General features: G+C 36.7%; 2 protein-coding genes across 5 annotated transcripts; one reads left to right on the forward strand and one right to left on the reverse strand.

The window, feature by feature from the left end:
* Window positions 1–295: 295 nt before the first annotated feature.
* On the reverse strand, window positions 296–8,622 carry IYO (RPAP1-like, carboxy-terminal protein). The gene is made up of 10 exons (XM_022284692.2): window positions 8,298–8,622; window positions 6,932–8,012; window positions 5,875–5,999; window positions 5,478–5,656; window positions 5,059–5,164; window positions 4,721–4,981; window positions 4,070–4,258; window positions 1,607–3,940; window positions 992–1,201; window positions 296–825 (listed from the first exon to the last, which is right to left on the reverse strand). Exons 1-10 carry the CDS (start codon window positions 8,529–8,531, stop codon window positions 607–609), a joined length of 4,938 nt encoding a protein of 1,645 aa, XP_022140384.1. The 5' UTR covers window positions 8,532–8,622; the 3' UTR covers window positions 296–606.
* Window positions 8,623–9,356: 734 nt separating this feature from the next.
* LOC111011324 (F-box SKIP23-like protein (DUF295)) lies at window positions 9,357–13,678 on the forward strand. Of its 4 annotated transcripts, none has more exons than XM_088121283.1 (2): window positions 9,357–10,712; window positions 10,903–13,286. In XM_088121283.1, exons 1-2 carry the CDS (start codon window positions 9,546–9,548, stop codon window positions 10,966–10,968), a joined length of 1,233 nt encoding a protein of 410 aa, XP_087977409.1. In that variant the 5' UTR covers window positions 9,357–9,545; the 3' UTR covers window positions 10,969–13,286. The 4 variants fall into 4 exon arrangements, with proteins under 4 accessions (XP_087977409.1, XP_087977411.1, XP_087977410.1 ...); XM_088121285.1 differs by lacking the exon at window positions 10,903–13,286 and adding an exon at window positions 13,527–13,678 and having other exon boundaries at window positions 9,358–10,712; XM_088121284.1 differs by having other exon boundaries at window positions 9,358–10,712; window positions 10,863–13,286.
* The last annotated feature ends 857 nt before the right edge of the window (window positions 13,679–14,535 follow it).

Genomic DNA, 14,535 nt, shown 5'->3' on the forward strand with positions numbered 1-14,535 from the left:
AAATTCTGTTGATAAATATCTTAACGCAAATGGGAAATTAAGATTTTAATCCCAGATATTATGCCCTATTTAATTTCTAAATTTGAAGAACTTTTTTAATACAACGTCAAAATTTAAACCTCAAACCCTTTGAAACAATAAGTAGATAATTTGCAATTTGTTTTTTCCTATCTAACTATTGCCATTAATCAACATAGTGTACAATTCGTCTAACTATCTCCTACATCGTACTAATTTTGTGCCACATCAATATTTGTTTAATAGTATTGACAATATAAACTAAATAGAATCATAATTAATTTGAAATAGACTTAATATTCAATCAGACTAGATTAGTTATATGCATTTCACTGAGTTACATGTTTCTTATCAAACAAACTTTCATGTCAAAATCAAGTTAGGACCATCGTTTTTGTTGCATTTCAGTTTAATTTACACAATTCATGTACAAATGTCAGAAACTTTCCCATTCAAGGATCTATACGGCTGCCCAACCCATGGTTGAAGTTTGAGAACAGGGAACACATCACCCCCTTCAATCCTCATTACCAAGAACTTCCATCTCCAATCTTCTCTTCTCTACGCATCATATATTTTGCCAGCTTTTTAGGCTAACTGACTGCACATTGCGGACAGTTTGTGTTTTGCAGCGGACCCGAGCTCTTCAACCACTGTCAAAAGATAGGAGTTCCTCTCACAAGCTTCCTTCAACACCTCGAGCCTTTTCTCCACAGTGCTCATTTTGATCGACGAACAAACACCCTTCTGTCCGGCTACACGATACGTCGCTGGTGCAGTATATAAGATAAGATCTGACATCATTTCCTGCGATTAAGTATTTGATCAGAATGCATCAGTTAACATGATATATCATCAGAGGGAAACTTTTACTTACTCATAAGTTATATCATAACGGAATAATAATATCACTAGGTTCAATGTGTTATGGCTGTTACTTGAAATTTAGAACTATCAAGATTAACTTCAATACCTTGCGCTGATGTTTTTGAGAGTAGTCTCGCAAAAGAGACCTTGAGAGCTTGTTACGCAGCAACAAGTTGGCGACATGGTTAGAGTGGAATATGTAGGATGAGAGGTGGTGGAGAACTAGTAAATAGGCCACTGAACCTCGGCTTGCAGATCTGTCAAGGGCACCTGAAACCCATGACTTCACATAGGCTTCCAGAATGGCTTCATTATCCTGTGAAGGAACCATTTTTTCCAGATTAGATTTTCCAGTAAATGAAATCGATGAAAAACATGTCAATCTTCTTACTACAACCAACTTTCTAGAGAATCTCGTGAAAATTTGATGCCAAAACTCTCCAATACTGCCTCTGTTCATTTATTTTTAACTACTCTAGCAAATTTCCCTAAGGAGGATGGATAAAAGAATCACAATCACTACTTATACAGTCCCTCCCACTCTCAAGACAATCTCGTGAAGAAAGAATTGTATTCTATATTTTTGGACTTGAAGTAGTAATTGAGCATAATTTTGGACCCAAAACCGGTAAAGATGTGTTTGATATTCATATTTGAAAGCAGAAAACGGGTAAAGATGTGTTTGATACTCATATTTGAAAGCAGTGAAGATGGAACGCACCTCAATAGGTTCCAGACACCCTTCAGCATCAACAAAGCACTTCTCAAGAGGTGGAAGAAGTTCGAGAACACGGGCATTATTTAGTGCATTCCAGGCAGCAATCCGCACAGGAGCTTCAACACATCGGTGAAGATATAGTACAATTTGCCGTCCATATAGTATATCTCCATAGGATTCGGCAGCAAACTGCTCCACTAGAGTCTCAATAAATGTTGAGTAACTGTCATGAATCTCTGATTGAAACATCAGGAACTCTAAATTGCTCTTATTTTCTGGTTGTGACGGTAAATCTGTTGCATTCTTCTCCTGGATTCGTTCAGAGAGTCTACTATACCTAGCTTTGTTAAGACACTGACCATACAGGTCTTGCAAAACCTCATAAACATCCCTACTCTTCTCATCATCCAAAACTCCCATGCCTGCGAGTAAAACAACAGATAAAGAGTGCAATTTCCAAATCAATGGCACACTCTGGACAGGTGAAGGGAAATAATCAGGTAGGAAGGTGGAAAATGCTTCAACTCCTAAAATAAAGAAGAGTCCACTCTTAGCAACCTCAAGCACATCACTAGAGTCCTGCACAATCTTTTGCGCATCAGAAGATTTTTGAAGACCAACATACTTACTATCACAGATAGTTGAGACTGGACTTAAAAACCAATGCTTTGGAAGTGGAAGTCTTTGGTAAGCCCACTGAACTACCAAACAAGTACAATCTTGCGCTATCCTATTTGTCTCATCTGATTCCTCCTCATATATTGTATCCAAAGAATTACTGCTTTTCTTAAATATTTTGTCACTAAAGTTGCTCTTATTCTTTGTGGATTTGGATTCCTTTGGCGATAACCACCTATCCTTATAGTGAGAACTTAATGTTTTACAAAGGATCAAACAGTCGTCTTCACTATACTTCCACCCAAATTGCTTCACTCTTCCATTGAGTTGGATAAAACTCTGAATATAGAAATTGAAATGATGCAAAATAGGAGCCTGGATCAAAAATTCCATTGTTTTCTCGACCAAACACGTATCTCTTGGCCCAAGAACCAAGCATATTGCCAAGGCAGAATTTATGCTTTGAATGGTCAAGGATTCCTGAGCAGTCAGTATATTTAAAGTTGGAACGGTCTGAAATGCTTGAATTAGGAACATGACAAATGCTGCATCATTTTGAGCTAATAAAACAGCAGGAGACCAATATCCACCTCCAGACACGCCCCAGCCAGTTCCCACCCCAGGTGCAGGGCCGCCTCTGCCAAAGGTCTCTATTAACTGCAGAGAGTCAGACTCCAAAGCAATTACCTTTGTAAAAAGGTTAAGCACGCTTCTCTGTTCGATGAGGGATGCCTTAAACATCCCAACCATTAAAATTTCCCCTTCCCTTGAGCCGTTGTAATCTCTGAAAGGAAAACCATGCCTCTCGGTTTTGGCTAAGTGGATCAGACGATCAATATTCATAATACTAAGCATCAACCCATGAAGGCAACATACAGAAGCCAGAGACGTTTCAAATTCACCATGTTCTCTCAAAAAACAAAGATCCTCTACAAAAGAGTTACCTACAAAGGGATAGGTTTCGGGTTTCTTATCATATGCACCTGGAAAGCTCAAAAAGCCATTCCTAATTATCTCAAGTCCAACTCGTGGTATAAACTCTGGTAGTGAAGGCACAATCTGACCACTTCCTTCCAGGGACATAATATCCTGCGGGACAATCCTTTCAAACACTTGAGATAGCATCTTCATGACAGCTGAATAAACCCACAACAATGGTGCCAACGATATACCTTCAAACTCAAAGCCACTCCTAATCTCTTTTTGTGACGCAAATAATTTGGATATGAATGGATCACTCTTTGACTCTAACCATTTCACAGCTAAATTAACCATCGGAACAGCACAACTCCAGGACCAAATTTCAGATTCATTACCAGCAAGTCCTAGCTCTTGACTGTCTAAATGTTTCTGTGAAAAATAGTTAGGAAGTCTTCTAGCCAAAGCCTCCAGAACATGGTATACCTCCGTACAAATGGTTGCAAATTCACGAAGGACATTATTCTCAACAAGTTTGTCAAAATTTGGTGGGCTCAACCATAAGCACAAGGCAGGGAAAACATCAGAAAAGTAAGATACACAGTATCCATCCTGAATGCAAACCTTCCACAGCCTCAATTGTTCAACCATCAAAGCTGATGAAAGTTTACATTTTTCCTTCCCTGACTTGACCCAATGGTCAATGGAGGTAATATAGTGAAACAAATGCCATATCATAGTTGGAAAAGCTCCAGTTTTTACAAATGCAACACAATTATTCCTGTCTGAACAAGCTAAGACCTGTCGTGTGAAAAACAGAGGCAAAACCCCAAAATCAGTTCCTGCAACTGTCTGATAATGGAAATAACGAACTATTCGAACAACAGACAAATGAAAATTATTGGAATACATCAAAGCACTAGCAATTACCTTCAAAAGGACAACAGATTTTATTTTAAAGGAAAGGATATCAATTTTGTCGCTCATTGTAAACCTGTTGATAATCAACCCAACAAGCCTTTCACATTTCATTATTGCTTGTGCGCACGTTGGGGAATGCCTTGCTATTGCAATAAGTATCGAAAGTATGCATTCTTCTAAAGCTACTGAAGGGCCCGCCTGAAACCATAAAAATCATCACATATTGGAAATTGAAGCAAAAACGCAAAGTAAAAAATGGAAATAACATTTTTTAAATCATAACAATTGTAGATACTAAACATGCTGCGATTAGAGAGAGGGCCAAAAAAAAACATATTTCACATGTCATGCCTTAAAGAGTCACAAAAGCAATAATTTGTTTACTTATTAGAAGCCACAATGTAGAATCTTCATTAGTAGCAATAGTTATAAACTTATAATCTTTCTAACCTGTGTAGTGTTGGCAATAGATAGCTATTCTTTAATCAATATACCAACTTCAGTGGGAATTCTCACCATACATTGAGGTCATCTTTACTTTCTTAATCAATTAATCATGCAAATTTAATAAAAGGGAAACTGTTGAGATCCATTCAGGTGCGACAGTCATCCCCAATAGTCAAATTAAAAGTACAAAATCTAGATAATGAGAACGTATACCTCCAGAAGATAGCGAAGCCTGTGAAGGATTCCCATTCGAACCAAACCTGCCAGAATATCTTGTTGTGCAACCACAATATCATCCTGGATTGTATATTTCTCTCCATCTTCAACATTCCCAACATCTTCACTGAAAGGAAGAATATTAGAAGGTTTAGCATTGTACTTCCAAAATCCACCTTGGAGGAAACCAACATTGATCTCTGGTTTACTTCGGAATATAGGAGCAGTGTAGAGATCCATCTCATAAGTTGATGTTTTCTGAAGAAAATAGACTTTAACTGAGAATAAAAATTGGAGAGAAAATTTATTAAAGTTCCATGCTATAAACATCCTACCTGTAAGGTATCAAAGAAGATTTCGTTCAAATTACAGCCCAATATACACTGAATAACTTCAGCACAAGCTAGAACGACAGAGCTATGATTATCATCCAAGCATATCCTACACATAAACAAAAAATTTAGTGACTTGGGACACTGAAAATCAGAGATGATTTTAGAAAAGATGTAAAGCAATGAGGATATGATGAATTAACCACATCTTAGAGTAACATAAACTTCCCATGACAAACCATGGATCAATTTTCACAAATTTGAAAATATGGTAGCAGCAACACAGTCAGGTGTAGCATGAACCAAGCCAAGCAATGAGTATACCAAAGCAAGTTAAAATGAATGTCAATGATTGGGGCAGGCGCAGACTCTTAAAAAAGGAAAAATGAATGTCAATAATACAAGCACTCAGGGAGTCTCACCTAAGTGACAAAGCAAGCTCTGGTTCAGGGCCAAGGGTATAAGCCCAAATTGCATTGTAATCAATAGAGATACCATCTTTAACCATTGCGGACCCAACTGGTTTTTGGTGTGTATTAAGCAATGCCTTGTCAAGCACGTTTGAAATAACATGCAACCCAAGGACACGTTGACCTGGTATCTGACACAAACGAGAAGCTAGAGTAAAAAGGAAAGAAGATTTAAGGAGCTTAAAATTATAAACATGTTGAAGATTTGAAATTAAAAAAATGAAGTAACTTTGTTCTCTAGCAACACATTATTAAGCAACAAGAAAAATAAGACCTCAAAAGTGGAAAAAACTAACAGTTCTTTTATGGTGGAAAAAAATTGTCACTACAATGAAGCAACTAAACTGACCACACTCCTTGTCAGTGCCACAGCTTCTTTAATCGTGTAACCTGCAGCACTAGGATCCCCATCAGTTCGAAGAAAATCTCGTGAAGTAACATTTTCAGTGCTGTACCCATGGACTGCAAGATCACCTGTGCCATGACACATATAGAGGAGTTAATCAATATTAGAGAATAAAATGTATACCTTGTAGACATAATACATTTTTATACATTCTAGTGATGATAGAAAGCTTTAGAAATGAAAAGAAAACAAGACTCACGTGTGATCTAAATAAAAAGAAAGTGACAAGAATACTTTTTGGTTCTTCTGAAAGAAATTAAAATATTCAAAATAAATGACAATTGACAAAAAGGTCCACACTATCCTTTAGCAAGTACTAAGTTGGATTATGTTCTAGTAAATTCCCAAAAAATTGGGTTTCTCTATAAGTTCTGTTTTCTTGCAACTTTCAGTTGGGTAGGGGGTCTTTGTATACTCCAAAAGGGAGTTATGTACCTTAAATGTTTATAATACTACAGTGCCATTGGGTTGATGAGATTCATCGTAAGGTTACGGAGTATGAGTTTTTACATACAAGATTTCATTCTTATGCAATTTTGAAAATTGAGAATAGCAAGCCAACCATCATAGGTATCCAAATCCTCTCAACATCGTGACATTGGAGAAAAATTGCTTTCACAATAAATTAATTTGGTTCAGTTATTAGACATAATCATAGGAATAAATACTAAGAAACAAACATAAACATTTTGTTCCTAGACATTTAATATCCCAGCCCATCTATCAATTGGAATGTTAAAAGATACTTGAGCTAGTTGAACTATTAGATCAGTTATCACCATTAAATAACTATAGAGTTCGTCCTCTATGGAACTGGAACTGATGGAAAAGTTCTAAACGCCCAAATCTAGCTCATGCACAAGATCTCATAATTGGAGATGACAGACATCATGGAAAACATAAACAAAAGCACCATGGAAATTCTATTAATCAAATGCACCATCGCCCCTCCTCCCCCTCCAGGGAAAAGAAAAAGCAACAAAATACCGCCAAGTCTTACCATTCTCTGATTGCTGGAAAGAACAGCTTTCAACTATATTTCCTTCCAGGGAAAACCTTAACAACCTTACTGCTTCAACCCTTTCGTTCCAAGCACTCCATGTGCTACTACCCAAGTCAAATTTCTGCACTGAAACATTCTGAAGCCCACTCTTTGTGTCCTTTACGGTTGAATTTGCTGAAGTTACGCCATTCTCTACACAGAGAGAATCATATCTATTAAATGTACCCTCTTTTTGTAGATTATCCAACTCAGAATTCTTGCTGACGTCAGGCTTTGAAGATCCCTTCTTCAACTTTTCCTCACCTCTCCTTTTCAGAGCTTTCACTAGTGCAGGACTCATCTTCTCCTTTATCTCAGTCTGTGCTTCGGCAATCTCTTCAGGTGACATTCTTTGTATCCGTGCACGGTTCTCTGCATTGATCTGGCTCTCCAGTGTCGAGAATGCATCTTCTCCCTTGATATTGGACCCAAAACAAGGAACCATTTCTGGATTTGAATGGTGCAGCCCCATAGCCATATCTGGCAATGAAGTACCGTCAACTGGCATTCCCTCATTAATTTCAACACTCTCTGAAACATGTCCTGATCTATCATCAACATCTTGAAAGTCCTTCCAAAGACATAGTTGATCCAGCCCTTTTATTTCTGCATTATTTGTTGAACTCACGAAATCAGAACCAGAATCCTTTGTCCTCATTCCAGTGGGATCATTTACAAAACCAGATGAATTATGTTCATCATTCATAAGAATAGGTGCAAGCACATCAGCTGATAAGGGCTTGCATGACATCATGGTATCATCAACAGTGTTAATTGCTTCCCCAGCACGATTTAGGTTTTCATTTTTTGCTAACCCTGCAACTTTCTTTTCCTCTTTATTCGCTGCATCATGGTTGTGGCCTCGGACAACCTCTCTCCACCTGCCAAAGTCTAAGCTATTTTTATTTTTCCTTTGTATTGGGTTAGCAAAATTTGCTATAGACTCAATCTCGATCAAACTTTCATCATCTTCACCATTCTCCTGCCGATCATGTTTAATGTTATCACCACCCTTTTTGCTAGTTACTGATACCCAATGCTGCAAAATCAGATTGGACTGTTAATAAGATAGGGAATCCAAAATGAGTCTAAATATTTCTCCAAATTAATCCATTTACAACTGGAAAAACTACTAACGAATATTCAAATACTCTTTCTTCCAATCATATTACACAATATTGACATAAAACAAAAAATCCTCCTGCTTCTATAGTCAAACTTATTAAAAGAATAAAAATTACTCTCGCCGACTGCTAAGTTCCATAATTAAGCATAGAAATGGGGTGCACTACAGATAAATGAAACTGCCAAACTGGAATCTTACTGGGCCATGAGACCGATGCCGAGCGACAGGAAATGGCAGAACAGAAGGTTTGGGAGGGGCAAGTGAGACGAAGGGCTCGTTCTGGTGCGAGTCTGAAATACCTTTCTCCACTATTCCGCCGACTATGCGCGAGGCATCGTCCTCGCTTAGCTGCAGCGCCTTGGCGCCAAATACCTTTGCTCGAGCCGAGCTTTTCTGCTGCTTTCGTCTACTGCTCTGCGTCGTCTTCTCCATGCGAACGAATAGGTCTGGAAATTGGATAGTGAGAAGGAAGTTGATTTCAACTGCTTCACAACTAGCAGAGCGCTGCTGCAGCTTGCACTGATTTTGAATCGGGCTGGACTTTTTTGGTGGGCTTTTTATTGGATTCAATTTTGGAGAAATAAATAAATTTTAATTATAGTTAAAAAGTATTTGTATTATATGTAATTTTCTTTTTTACATTTCATTTATGAACTTATATTTAATTTATTTGATTTTTTTTAGCACAACAAGGATTAGTGGAAAATTCAAACTCATGACCTGTCTAAGTTTATAAATTTATGTTGACATTTAATTTATGCGATTAATATCATTGACATATTAAAAAAAAACCACAAAAAATACCTCGCGTAAAGAGGAAAAAACATTTAAATGAACAAAAATATAAAAAGTACTAATTTTACAGTTTTTAATAAATTTAGACAAATTATTAAATATTTTACTTTTCTATTTTTATTTTACTTAAAAAACATGACTTGTGTAGAATTTCAATCTCCCAACTTATTGATAATACATGTTAAATTATGTTTAAATTTACAAAATTTACATTTTCCAAGTAGTCTAACTACTCTATTATATGATAACTCACAAAATATTAGTCGAAATTTATTATTAACCAATTTCAAATTTTGGTACCTTGCTAAAAAAAAATCCTCATGACAAAAATAGAATCAAAATGTTTAAATATGAAATTAAATTGAAATGTATATATTTTAGCATAAGTAAGTTTGTAATTCAAATACCAAAATGGTTAAAGACATATATTATTGTCCAGTTCGAATTAAAAAAAAAGTGTAAAACATTTTTAAAAACCAATAAACAAAATGAATAAATATTATAAAAGCGGCGAATGGCCGGAGCCTCGCCGGATGCCGTCGGCCGTCGCCACCGAGGGCAACAAACTATAAAAGGGGCTTCATCAGCGACACTCCAGTTCTTCTTTCTTGCTCGTTTTTCGTTCTCAATTTCCCAAATTCAAATCCATCCATGGCTGAGTGGTCTCTTCTCCCCAAGGATCTCCTCTACCTCATCGCTCAATGTTTCGAAACTCCTTTCGATACGATGCGCTTCCGATCGGTTTGTTCATCCTGGAGATCCCTCGTCCCTCCCAAACGCCTCAGATTACCGGGTCAATTTCCACTTCTTCCAAATCATGGCATTTCAAACACCACTTGGGGTTTCTTTCTCACCAAGCGATCCGTATTTCGGATTGGGTCTCCCATGCCTCCTTCTGTAGCGCACTCAGACGCCTGGTTGATCAAGGTCGAAGAAGATGTCTCCGGAACAGTTAAACTTTCAAATCCGCTGTCTAAGTGTTGCTTTAAGCCGTTGCCGGAAAATTTCCCCAAGGTACTGGACTTGTTGAATTTTTCGGTTTCTGAACTTTGTCAGGAATACGTGCTACATTACCTTAATTTTTGGCCTTTGAGTAATCGACCGGGCGATGCCGACGATTTGTATAAGGAAAAGGTCGCTTACAAGTACGAGGGGAATGGCTTCGTTTTGATTACTATTCATGTTTCTGGAAAGTTGGCTATGTTTAAGTCAGGGGATGGTCGGTGGACCACAATTTCTCAGAATGCGCTGCCTTATGACGATGTGATGTTATTCGAGGGGGAGTTTTATGCGGTTGATAATTCTGGGGCTACTTTTCTGGTTGAATCTCAAGATAATGTGACTTTAATGGTTGAACCTGTATTTGGCGGCGACAAGAAGATTTTGATGGAATCCAATGGTGAACTGTTGTTGGTCGATATGTATTTAACCATAGACTCTGAAGGGAATTTTGGGTTGGGCGGTGAACTTCCTGATGGTATTCTGCGTGAAAAAACAGTTGGATTTAAAGTGTTTAAGCTGGGCGGTGATGGAAGTAAGAAGTGGGTTGAGGTCGATGACTTGGGTGACACAATGCTATTCTTGGCCGAAAATTGCTCCTTTTCTGCATCAGCTTCAAGTTTATCCGGTTGTAAAGGAAACTGCATATTCTTTACTGACGGTTTCTTCTGCCCCAGTGGGGAAGAAGATGATGTATTTAAGGGTAGTGACATTGCTATATTTGAATTGGATGATGGAAGTATATCACCTTTATCTGATCGTCCTGAGTATTCAAGGCTGTTCTGGCCGCCCCCAGGTTGGATCACATCAACGTCAGGAGTAAGTATTGTTCATTTTATAGCTTCATTGAATTTTTCTATCTGGTCTCATTCTCGGTGACTTTTGTTATATTTAGTTTAATGAAGGTCTTCTTGTTTCACTTTCCTACTGAAAATTGCTTCCTGCATAATTATTTTTGATGTGATTTAGCTAGTAGCTTGGCTTTGAAGATTGTCTTATTTTATTGAAGCTGGTGATCATCCTGTTGGTTAGCGTTTTAAGATGTAGGATGTTCGGTGAACTTTTGTACGAGTGACAAATTCATCAACGAAGAAAAACTGGAAGAAGAAAAAAAAAAGGACTGGGATTCTTTCTCTACCATGAAAATGGGATTATAAGAAAACCCCAAAATTGATATGGATACAAAAGAAGAAAAGATGCAAAATACTATATATTTAAATTACACTATCTCTAGAGGCCCTTCAATTGGTGTGGATGGAGGGAAAGGAGTTCGGTTGGGAGATGCTCAGGACCTCTTTCCATTCCACTAAATCCAGGTTTATCTGTATGTTGGATTAAGAGGAGGCATTCCTAAGCTAAGTTCTCTAAGATAGTCAAAGTTTTCTCGGACACTTTTCTTTGTTGGAGTCATTACTAAAGATATGATTCAACAAAGAATCCTATATGCACTCTCCAAATTATTTTGTGTATCCCTTGCACGAGTTCTTCTAATTTTTTATAAACACTAAGTCAATGACTAACAGTGTGTGACTATATTGTCGGTGGAATCTTCTTAATACCTTTGGGGTTTGCTTTGTTTTTCTCCACTCGATTCAAGACTTGATGCTCTCTCTCTCTTCAATGGTGCCTTTTTTTCAGAAAGAAAGCTAATATTGATTGCTCTAATCTTATAGTTATAGTTGTTTTGAGAACATTTGGTTGGAAAGAAATGGAGTTCTTTACTTATTCGATTTCTCAAAATTGGAGCGTGTTCGTGTAGCTCATTTGGAGGTTTTTGTATTTTTCATTCTCTAATGAAATATAAGTTTCCAATCAGAAAAGAAAAAAGTTCAATCTTAGGTAAATAAAGTTCTCTTTAAATTTCTCTATATCTCTATACGAATCCTAAAAAATTATTCTATTTATTTCTAATCAAATACTCCACAGGGCAACTCAACCAAGTTCCTCAAAAGATTCCCTCACCCTTTCGGGACGATTACACTGGAGTTTAAAACCACCAAAATTTTCTCCAGGACTTACTTATAGAACATCATTTTGATCCTCAAATCTCCTTTTGCCGAGGCAATCCAATTGGGGCTGACGGGGATTAGGCCTGTCTGCTAGTGGGTCTATTACAGGAAGGATTCTAGACCTTCTATTCCTTGTTCCATATCTGATTAACTTGGAACTCTTTCATACCTACAATTTTTTAGATTCTCAGCAATATAAGTTTACGGATACACTCTTCCAACCATATGTTCCTTCAGAAATCTAAATCTATTTGTTTTCCCTCCCTTGAAGTCAAAAGCTTCATTAGAATTCCAATATCTTTTATTATGTCCACAGAAGGGTAACTAGCTTTCGATTAGATTTCACTTCCCTGCCTGAACAGCACCCTCGACTATCCCATCGATTCTGAAAACACCCTTATGGATAGGTACCCTTTTCTCCTCTCTTGAGAATCCCTGAAGCTATTTGGCTAACAAGAATAGTTCCATCTTCTAATACTTCCTCTTCAATGCCACCCAAATTCAAATGGCAAGAAAGTTCGTTCCAATTAACCAAATGACATCTACCATCTTTGTCTCTACATTCTAAAGTAAAATATCTAGTTTGTTTTTCCAAACAGTCAGCTGGCTTTCTATAACTTTTAAGTTTTAACCAAAGAAAGAATTTGATAGGTGTGGGCAAAATTTTCTTTCCTATGAGTTGTTTTTTCTTTTAAGCTAATTTTGGGAATTGCTTTTCGAAATCAAATGTTTCTACTTGGAGGGGAAATCTGCTAGATGAAATATAATTTCTGAGTCAAGGCAGAATGGGATATGTGAGAAGTATTGGGTTGAAGAAATACTCACTCTTGAAAGTTCATCAAACAAATTGTTTCATGAGAACGAGAGGAAAAGTTGTAATAATGTCCAAAATATATTACCAAAAAAGATGTGAAAATCTTGCCTCTTCCCCCAAAAAATAGTGGTTTTTCGGCTAGTGTTTAATGGAGATTTTGTGTTTTTTCTTCCGCTTTTTAGAATTCATTTCAGTGGCAATTGGGAAAACGGAACTAGCTTTTAAGTTACCAGAAGAGCTCTTGCCTCTTAAAGTGGATGCTTCATGTGGACTCTCTTAGGATCATATATGAGAAATCAATTTCTTATCCTTTATACGTTCTGGCTTCAAAGAAAGTCAAGAAGGAACTGCTCTCTCGAGACGATTCTATTTTTTGCATCTTAAATAGGATAAGTCAATTTCAAATTTTAAAGACTAATTTCATCTTGATATTGGTACCCAAATAAGTAAAGTTTCTGCCTATTTCTAAATGTGTTGTCAAAGCTAGCAGCAATTGTCAGCTTATTCTTACACCTATTAAACCAATTCCTATATACTTGAATTTTATCTAAAGCGGTAACATGGTGGAATCCAACAGGTGCGTGATCATATCGCAGCCTTGTGAAACTGGAGAATATATTTCCATCTCCCGCTTGTCATGTTGAACTCCCTCTTTAATCCTGCACGGGATATTCAATCTGTGGCACGGTTGTATTTCATTTCTGTCATATTTTTCCATTTTTCAGCTGAAGGCGAAGCCTGAAAATTATGTAGTAGTTTCCAGGTAATCTGTTAATAAATAAAGTCTTTACTTCATTAATTTGAACACAGTTGCTTTGAAGTTTCTGGCTACTGCTGTTGCTAACCTGCCATGGATGTGGGTGGAGGATCTTGAACTTGATGATGAGCATGTAAATTTCTTTTTTGTATTAGACAAATTGAATCTTCCATTGAATGGTATTAGTAGCTTCTCCTTTTTTTTTTTTTTACCTTCTGAAAAACTTTTGGTCTCATGTGGTACTACTTGTAATTGTTGTCTTTCTCCATCTAATAAAAAATTACTATGAAATATGGTAACATAGTATAGTATAGTATAGATTATTATTTGTTGTGTTTGAACAAAAACCAAAGTTCCTATTTATGCAGTTACAACAGCTAAAATGTTTTTGTACCCAAAGTTTCAATTTTATAGAAATGTCGCTAAAATGTCAATTTCAATAGATATTTCTGGGTAAATCATTCAAAAAATATCACATTAATAAATAAGCATTTCACCATTCTTAAATAAGTTAAAAAAATATTATTAATAATATAATTATGTGTAATCATTATGGGTGGCTCAGAGGTTGGGGCAAAACAGGAGAGAATGAGTTAAGATCTTATGATGGTCACTAATTTAGAAATTGATTCATATGTGTTTTTCAACATCAAATATTATAGAGTAAGACAGTTGCCAGATTAGTCAATAGAGTGTTGAAATGTTAATAGAAATTTAATACCCGGTTTGGGTTTATACCTAAAGCAGGTGGATGATGCATTTGTGATAGCTTTAATCAATCAAATCAATTGGTTTAAAATACTCCAAACTTTTTTCATGATCACTTATGAAAGGTGTGGGTGGATTCTATTATAAAATCTTGATACTCCTCCAGTGAAAAAATACCAAATTGCAAAAGCAAGATTTAACAACTCCCAAATCAAAAGTCCAACTTAACGGACTAAAAAATTGCAAGTGGAGTGGCAGCAATGATTTCCACAGCCATCTCCAAAACAAGGCTTCACAACAGGACAATTATGATTATGTTGCTTCCGAAAGCAGCGATCCAAATATTTTATAGTG

Source organism: Momordica charantia (assembly GCF_013281855.1).
Source record: "Momordica charantia cultivar OHB3-1 chromosome 2 unlocalized genomic scaffold, Mcharantia_2.0 BLBB01000002.1, whole genome shotgun sequence".
Taxonomy (NCBI): Eukaryota; Viridiplantae; Streptophyta; class Magnoliopsida; order Cucurbitales; family Cucurbitaceae; genus Momordica; species Momordica charantia.

Bases quoted from the DNA above. Each gene is read 5' to 3' on its own strand.
- LOC111011324 (XM_088121283.1), top strand. From the start codon at position 9,546: ATGGCTGAGTGGTCTCTTCTCCCCAAGGATCTCCTCTACCTCATCGCT. The intron at 10,713-10,902 runs GTAAGTATTGTT...ATTTTATTGAAG, and splicing joins GGATCACATCAACGTCAGGA to CTGGTGATCATCCTGTTGGT.
- IYO (XM_022284692.2), bottom strand. From the start codon at position 8,531: ATGGAGAAGACGACGCAGAGCAGTAGACGAAAGCAGCAGAAAAGCTCG. The intron at 5,165-5,477 runs GTGAGACTCCCT...GTTTATGTGTAG, and splicing joins GAGCTTGCTTTGTCACTTAG to GATATGCTTGGATGATAATC. The intron at 1,202-1,606 runs GTGCGTTCCATC...GTTCCTTCACAG, and splicing joins GGTGTCTGGAACCTATTGAG to GATAATGAAGCCATTCTGGA.